Source organism: Penaeus vannamei, chromosome 30, assembly GCF_042767895.1.
Source record: "Penaeus vannamei isolate JL-2024 chromosome 30, ASM4276789v1, whole genome shotgun sequence".
NCBI lineage: Eukaryota > Metazoa > Arthropoda > Malacostraca > Decapoda > Penaeidae > Penaeus > Penaeus vannamei.
The window spans coordinates 24,000,796-24,009,585 of NC_091578.1; the positions used below are offsets into that span (position 1 = coordinate 24,000,796).

Sequence of the window (8,790 nt, forward strand, 5' to 3'; positions counted from 1 at the left end):
TCGAGGACATTCTCTGTAAACAAACAAAAAGTGCAATTCCTTAGTTACTCAATTGTTGAGAGCACTTCTCCCCTACAACTGAGGGGGCAGCTACATCTGAATTGGATATTCAGTGTGAAATAACCAGTATGTAAATCAAAATGTCTGAAATTTTGGTGCAGAAATTATTGGTTTTATTTCTTTGAAACCTAAAACCAAGGAGCTCCTGGAGGCTTCGCTCACTGGTTCCCCAACAGGGCGCTGTCGCTAGAGTCTAGAGTCTAGTCCCCGACATGAGCCTGCAGCCCCGGGACCCCGGAGTTTGTCAAAAACCAAAGAACGTAACAGTTACAATAAAACATTTTACAGTTTCTTTAAATATTTTTTGGGGGGTATCTCACGCCTTATTCTAATCTTTTACCACGTGCCACACCATAAAGCAAATAATGATTGAGATATATACTTCCATCAGGAACTGCACGTATGGATAAAATAATTTTAAAAAGAGAGAGACAGAAAAAGAGAGGGTGGGAAGGGAGAAGGAGAAGGAGGAGGGGGAGAAGGAGGAGAGGGAGGGAAAAGGCGAGAGAGATAGGAAAAGGGAAAAGGCGAGAGAGAGGAGAGGGGAAAGGTGGGAGAGAGAAAGAGAGAGAGGGAAAATGATGACAGAGATGGAGAGGGAAAAGGCAAGAGATAGATAGATAAATAGAGAGAGAGGGGGGGAGGAGGGGGAGGAGAAGGAGAAGGAGAGGGAAGGAAAAGGCGAGAGAGATAGGAAGAGGGAAAAGGCGAAAGAGAGAGAGAGAGGGAGAGGGAAAATGTGGGAGAGAGAGAGAGGGAGAGGGAAAATGCAAGAGAGAGAGGGAAATGGAAAAGGCAAGAGAGAGAGGGAGAGAAAGGAATTATATAAATAAATAAAGAAAGAGAACGTAAAACGAAAACGAGAATGAAAGGAAAAGAGGCACAGAGAGAGCACCAATTGCCATATCCTCCCCGGAGCCAGTTCATAACGGTCTCATGCATGATCTTCAACTCTAGTTGTCAATGAACGCCATTCAGTCCCTCAGCTCTGCCTTTTACTCTCAGCGAGACCAAGAATAAAGACTGCAAGATTATAGTGTCAGGTGAGATGTGACAACAACTGATTAAAAAAGATAGTAAGAAGTAGGACACGAAGGAGAAAAAAGTAGTTTTTTTCTGTGAATTTTCTTGTTTCTATAATCATGCATGTGGTTGAATTCTGTGGGTCATTATTCTGAAGCCTTTGCATGATAGAAATCAATGTCATAATGAAACGGTAGGTAAAATACATTTATTAGCTATATTGTACCAACAGTTAAGATTTTAATGCATGTGGTTGTATAGTATGCACCTCAAATGTGTGCAGCAACGTCTGTTTCAGATTAAATAAATATTTCTTTAGATCTATCCATATGCATTGTTTTTATTAGCATATTTCTTCATATTCAACTATTTGAAAGAAATTGGTTGTTGGTTGCAAATGTTTTCTGGATGTTGTAGGCCTATAAGCATATACCATTGTTCCATCTGGTACTTTGTTTTTATGATTTCCATTTTTGCTTTTGTATTATATGTTTGATATTGTCTACTTATGTTTTAGATTCAGATTGTTTTATTTCAATTTCATGCAGAGGTCACATATTCAGGTTATTTTATATGTATTTCTTTTTCTTTTTTAGGGGACAGGGAAGGTTACTTCAATGACAATCTTCCTTTCATTTTCTAGGGATTTCTGAGGTATTTTAATTGTTTCTAATCAGCGTGTCTTGGTAAATGTACCCAGCCCACTATCATTAGGGGATTCATCACTTTTCTGACATGTGAATATAGTAGAATAATTCAACGTGATTTAAGAAAGCATAGATTAGAAAGAAACAACAACAGCTGCTCGTCTGGAACCCTCTCTAACACTTAAGTGACATGCTATCTTGTCACCTGAGGCAGAGGTGGTATTTCATCTCTTAACTCAATACTCAAGCACACACAGTAAAAACTGATTTGTATTTGTGAAATCTGTTGCTCAAAGTTAATGTTATAAGACATCACATTCAAATCTGTAGGATCCATTAGTTATAATTTTTTTCTTGTATCCTGACCCGAGTTTGGTTAAATATAGTACACATATTCTGAAGGGATTAAGGAGGAATTCCTGCAGCTTGATCTGAATTGTACTGCTTTTTGTACTGTGTATATCAAAAGTAAGTATTTGGAACTCCCAACAACTATGTTAAAACGCTGTCAGAATTATTTTATGCTTTGAAACTGACGTGATCGGCCTGTATGTCACAGTTGGCAATAGATTGTTGATTTCTAGTGGCTGTATAACTGAGGTTTTTCCTATAAAATTCATATGATCTTTTTTTTTAATTGAACATTCATGTATACAGTAGATTTCATTATTTTTTCTTTGTATCAAATATTTAGATATTGTTTATTTTTATTTCTCAACTTCTCCACAGTTACCATATATCACTTGCAGAGCAGCAGTTCCTGTGTTTCCTTAGATCAAATGAATAAGGTAGGTTATGTTACCCACATTTAATCTTATCTGATTCATTAAATAATCAAAGAAAATTGCTGGAACACAGCCAGATATACTTTTTATTTACATTTATAGTGTTATATCTTAACCTGGTATGAAACTGAAAAGTTAATAGTAGAAAACATGATATTTCTAGTTATACTCAAAATTGAATTTGATTTTTGGTGATTTAATTGTTTTTATTTTGTTTCAGTGTTATTCACTTTATTATGTTGCTGCATAATTGTGTAATGGCTTACACCAATTTTTAGTGGTAATGTCTGTAATTGCATATATATATATATATATATATATATATATATATATATATATATATATATATATATATATATATCCCAACAACTGCTGTAATTGATATTACCCATGAACATTGTTAAAATATATCCAAAGGATATTGATATTATGAATATCAGTGAATAAGAAAGGTTCATAACAATTTCCATAAGAACAGGCAAAAGTCAAATACAAATTCATATAAGATTTAAAATATGCACCATACCAACCTTCCAAACCTTATCCTTCATATGTTTAGGGCATATGCAAAGTACAAAGTCTATGAGAATAAATTAAAATAACTTGAGGCCGTATTTACGCTTCATAAATAATAGGCAGCAAGTGGTTGTTATGATTGCAACCCAGAGCAGTGTCGGCCACATTGGAGGTCTCTCGAAGATAGTCACTTTAATAGAAAAAAAATATGTAGGTAGACAAATAAAAAAAATAGATATATAGGCATAAACCTTGGTAGATGGATATTCAGTTATGCAGGTAGATGGATATGCTAAAAGATATAAGCTTATATATACATTTTTTTTCTTATCTCCAGTCACAGGCTATAGAATTGCTGGGTTCATTTCAGCATTTTTGTTACCGCAAGAACAAAATAGAAGACTTCAGAAGAGCAGCAAGTAAGAACAGACTATAGTATTTCTATTTAAGTTTGATACATTTATATTTTCTATGATATTGAATATTGCCTATTTTCTAGAAAACTGAGAAATATCATATAATTAGATTTATTTACAATATAATGATAATGTGTAAGTTCTCTGGCTCTGTCTCTCTCTCTCTTTCTCTTGCCTTTTTCCTCTCCCTCTCTCTCTTACCTTTTCACTTTCCCTCTCTCTTGCCTTTTCCCTCTCCCTCGCTCTCTCTCTCTTGCCTTTTCCTCTCCCTCTCTCTCTCTTGCCTTTTCCCCCTCCCTGTGTCTCTCTTGCCTATTCCCACTCCCTCTCTCTTTCTCTCTCACCTTTTCTCTCTCTCTTGCCTTTTCCCTCACCCTCTCTCTCATGCTTTTTCTCTCACCTTTTCTCTCTCTTGCCTTTTCCCTCACCCTCGCTCTCTCTCATTTTCCTTCAACCTCTCTCTCTCACCTTTTCTCTCTCTCCCTCGCTCTCTCTCATTTTCCTTCAACCTCTCTCTCTCACCTTTTCTCTCTCTCCCTCACTCTCTCTCATTTTCCTTCAACCTCTCTCTCTCACCTTTTCTCTCTCTCCCTCTCTCTCCCTCTCCCTCTCCCTCTCCCTCTCCCTCTCCCTCTCCCTCTCCCTCTCCCTCTCTCTCTCTCTCTCTCTCTCTCTCTCTCTCTCTCTCTCTCTCTATCTGTCATTCTTTCTTTCTCTCTCTCCCTCCCTCCCTCCCTCTCTCTCTCTCTCTCTCTCCCTCTCTCTATGTCTTTCTCTCTCTCTCTCTCTCTCTCTCTCTCTCAAAACAATCTGTTTTTTTCTCTACTTCTTTTTCAATTTTCAATTTGTAAATATTTTTTAAACGTTTCTTTCAGAGACGATATATGGCCAGGAATGGGATGTAGAGCTTGACTCTGGGCAAAGGATGCAATTTTTCTGTACAGTAAGTTAATTTTTTTATGATATATGAAACATGAGAATGAAATCATGTAATAAATTAGGTGTAATGTTATTAGGGTTGCAAATCTGCATATTTCTCCAAAGAGATCTGTTACCTTGATTCATTTCTAGCTTTGTGGATAAAACATACTTGAGAGAAACAGAACAATATTGTGAACTGAACACTTAAATTTTAGCCAAGCATAGACTTCATTATTGTTTATCTTATGTCTTATAAAAGAATTATGAATAAGAACGAATATTTACCCAAAGTGATATGTAAATGGAATTTTGATGTGATGTCCTCTTTACCGATTTTGACAAATACGTAATATTAAATTATCCTGATTATATGATAATGAATAACTAATAAAAAATTGTAGTTTATAGGAACTAATGCTGAAGTTTCTCTTCAGATTTGTAACAAGATTATGAACCATGTAAAGTCCATGTGTGATCACAATCGATCTGGAAGTCACTTGAAGGTAATTACTTGTTTCTCTGATTTATGAATGATTTTTGTAAGGTTTTGTTTGTGTTTGGCATATTTTTATTCAAGTTTGAACTTACAAATTTGTAAATGACAATTCATGTGATTTGAGATTTTTTTTTTTTTTTTTTTTTTTTTTTTTTTTTTCATAGCTAGAAGGTAAGGTATTTTGTCTTAGAATGTTATTTATAATATGTCATGTATATTTTTTATTGTGTATTTATTTATAGATGTAGATTGATGTTTTATGTTATAAGAGGAATTTCAGAATGTGTTTCTTCACAGAACATATGTACCTATAAGCCACGTGGAGTGGCTCGGAAGTACTTAAACTTACGTGACATGCTGGAGAGCACAAACGCCAAAGCCATCGGTGAGTTTCGTTCTAGAATAACAGGACTGGTTACAAAAAAAAAAAAAAAAAAAAAAAAAAAAAAAAAAAAAAAAAAAAAAAAATTATCAGTTCAACTCACCAATAACCAATTATCTTCACTTCATTATTTTACTATCGTTACTTGAATATAAGTAGGGATAAGATCAGTATTAAGAGATATGTCATCTTCCCACATCAGTTTTCCAGTGCAAGCATCTTTACATACATCATTACTGGCATAGGACATTTCAAGTACTTATTTCATGTATAACCTATTATGGTCATTTCAGGTCTCCAAATGGTTGAGGAGTTTTATGTACCAGGGAAGCTCTATTACAAGTGCATTTTGTGTGGATATCATGAAAAGATGGAAGCCATGTACAATCACGTGGTTGGTACAGAACACACTGATAAATATATTGTAAGTGTGTGTATCCATAGAAGTTGATTATGGGTATTTTTAGAATTAGCTATCATAGGAGCATTTGGTCATAGGAATTTCTTTGGGTTGGTAAATGTTTGTGTTTATATTGTTGCTTTTATCCCGTCAGTAAGATTTTGCATTTGTTTACTATATACAAAATAGTTGAAGTGTGTGTGTGTGTGTATATATATATATATATATATACATGTATATATATATATATATCTCATTTATATTTTTGTACAATATTCTTTATCAAAGTTCATCTCAAAAGTGTCAATGTGCAAAAAGCTTCAAACTACATGAAAACTACCTGACCTTTTTTCAGATTAGTGAGGACTATTGTCATGTAGTCAGTTTGTCCTGCATGAACTTTTTTTACTCATTTTATTGTAATCCATTCAGTCAGTTATGCCTTAGGTGTGAGTGTTTGAATGGTGTGTTGTGTATGTACAGCGTCAGTTGAATTACCATGTGTTTATTAAAGATTAATATATTTGCTCCACATACATAATAGAAATGGTTGTTGATTATGAAATATTTTAATTTTAAATTAGTATAATTGTATCATATTACAGAAAATGAGAGTGGACTGTGGTACCCATATTATGTCATTAAAACAGCGAGAGGATCTTCGTACTTTTATAGTTAATGAAGAAGGAATTCGCATTACTGACATAAGGCAGATATTAGGTAAGAGAAAGAGTGAATGTTTTTCTTTATGAACTAGTATGAATGAATATAAAAAATGCAGATAAATCTCAGAATTTTTGTAGTCACATGCTAAAATGTAAAGACAAATTTGTTTCTGATATTTTATTTTTTCTTTATGATAACTGATATTACTGACAACTTTTCCAACACATATATAACACTAGACACAAAGTGGTTGCATGTTACACTATTGTTATGAGCATGTATAGGTCCACCATGTATAGGTACACCAGAGCATCCAAACTCAAAAAATTATTTGATTTTTCTTTGCTTTGAGGCTTATAAATCTCTTCCAATTTATAAGCTATTAATTTATGTAAGGCACCTATCAAATAAGAATAGATTATCAATTGGGGCTTATAACTAATAGTGGGACTATTTTAGGTAGATTATATGAAAAAGATAATATGCACATGGAAAATGTAAATTTAATAATATGCACATGGAAAATGTAAATATAAATTTAAAGATATAAAACCTATTATATTGTTTGTAGTTATAGTAACTATCAGTTCTTAAAAATATCATTATATCCTCATTTAGTTTTTGAATACTTTCATCAGATTAGTGTTAGACTATATAACTACAGATGTTTGTATGATGTTTATGAATATACTGTTGAGATATAATATCAGTTTTAAAAACATGTATTTTTTCCTCTGTCATAAATAGGTGAGAAGTATTTCCCTTATCGATGGATGCTGGATTCATCAGATTAATGGTATAAGAAAGTAATTGTCTCTGTGTAGTTGTAAAAGAAATCAATTGTAATGTGAGTGATTAAATATTGCCTCTTTATGTATTTCTTTGTTACTTTTGGAACATGGATGTTGCATTTTAGTTTTATGTTTTTGTTAATTTTTATGATATGCTGGTATTAGATAGAACTGAGATGAAACAAAACTAGTGTGAATTTGAACATGTTAAAGGTATTGCAAATTTAGTTGTGTTGTATGGTAAGAGTGTCTGAGGATGTCTTTTTCTGCTTATGTTGAGGAAAAAATAAGGTATTTGGTTTGCATATTCTCATATCTACTTAAAAAGAAGGACAAATAAATAAGATAGAATAAACAAAAAAATAAATAAAAAATTTTGACTTCTAAGGTCAGGGATTGTCCATGAATGTACAGATTTTAATTTTTTAGATGACTTTTGAATACATTTTTCATACAGTTTATTGTATTATTTTATTTATCCTGGAAAATGTACATAGTGCTTACATACATTATTTTTTTTCCTGGGGTTTAAAAGCAAAAGCCTGTATTACTGATAGAATAACCACAGCCATAGAGGTGGCTCCAGCTCACATTGTAAAGAAGAAAAGAATTCTATGTGAGTAATAGCTGTGGACACCACATAAAACAGGGATTTTATATGTGACAAGGGTGGACACAGCATAGAAGAAATAAGATTTTTTTCCCAAGAAGTAAAGTCTGATCAAGTTGCTTCACTGATATGTGTACATAATATTCAGGAGGTTGATGTATACAGTTACTTTGAAGTGTTTTGTTTTAACACTCCTTACAGGAAAGTGGAGGATAACGCTAGTGAGTAAGCTTAGCGAAAAAATAAGCTATACTAACACTAGTAGAGTTTGGGGAATCAAACCATCTAGAATTGCAGACAATTTAGGATCTATAGTTTCAGAAAAATAATTGAGATGCAAATAAATTTATATACATGTAAGTGTAAAATGTATTTTAAAAATGTGGTTATGAAGAAGTATCTCCCAAGAAAACTGAAATCCATATGATAAAGTCATGATATAGAGCCAAGGTTTCAATATGTTATTATTGGGGGAAATCATTTTACTGTTTTATATATACAATAGTGAAGAATTTCTATACCCACAATTTAGAGTTTTATTATTGTTCAAATATAATGGATGGGACTCCCTGAGTACCTGCATGCAGGCATGCATGTACACGTGCATACTCACACACACATATTATGTTTTCTGGTGCTCAAGAAGCAGCCCTGATTGAATAGTGCATGGGGAAGCCTTTGGTTCAGTCCAGAGTGGTATGATATGGTATTATATTTGAATTATGGAAATAAAGATTTTTTCAGCAAGCAATATGAAAAAAAAGCAGAGAGAGAACATTATATCTACATATTCTTCACTGCCTTTCCACAGAATTGGGCATTAAAAGTGGTGATGTTGGGCTCCAGTGTTTCTGGGTAGGCAGGTGGGTCCCTCTTCTCCTCTAGTTTTTTCCAGGGAAGTCCGCTCGCAGGTCCATCCCTGCTAATGAACTCCTGTTGAAGGACATGATCAAAACTAATGGTGGGCCAGGTCCAAATGGACCGGCTCTTTGAGATTCTGAAATAAGCTTCCTTGGTGTGTGCCACGTAAAATATCTCATCCATTCCTTAAAGTTCTGGAGGATGTTGGTTGTTCAG

The 8,790-nt window shown here is 33.7% G+C and overlaps 1 protein-coding gene across 9 annotated transcripts; it reads left to right on the forward strand.

Annotated features, from left to right (window-relative positions):
* The first annotated feature begins 28 nt into the window (after positions 1–28).
* LOC113807322 (uncharacterized) lies at positions 29–7,562 on the forward strand. Of its 9 annotated transcripts, none has more exons than XM_070143166.1 (10): positions 752–1,103; positions 1,680–1,737; positions 2,480–2,518; positions 3,369–3,450; positions 4,323–4,390; positions 4,803–4,871; positions 5,162–5,249; positions 5,540–5,670; positions 6,252–6,366; positions 7,060–7,562. In XM_070143166.1, exons 3-10 carry the CDS (start codon positions 2,510–2,512, stop codon positions 7,104–7,106), a joined length of 609 nt encoding a protein of 202 aa, XP_069999267.1. In that variant the 5' UTR covers positions 752–1,103; positions 1,680–1,737; positions 2,480–2,509; the 3' UTR covers positions 7,107–7,562. The 9 variants fall into 9 exon arrangements, with proteins under 9 accessions (XP_069999265.1, XP_069999267.1, XP_069999268.1 ...); XM_070143161.1 differs by having other exon boundaries at positions 755–1,103; positions 2,460–2,518; XM_070143168.1 differs by lacking the exon at positions 752–1,103 and adding an exon at positions 1,132–1,276.
* Positions 7,563–8,790: the final 1,228 nt, after the last annotated feature.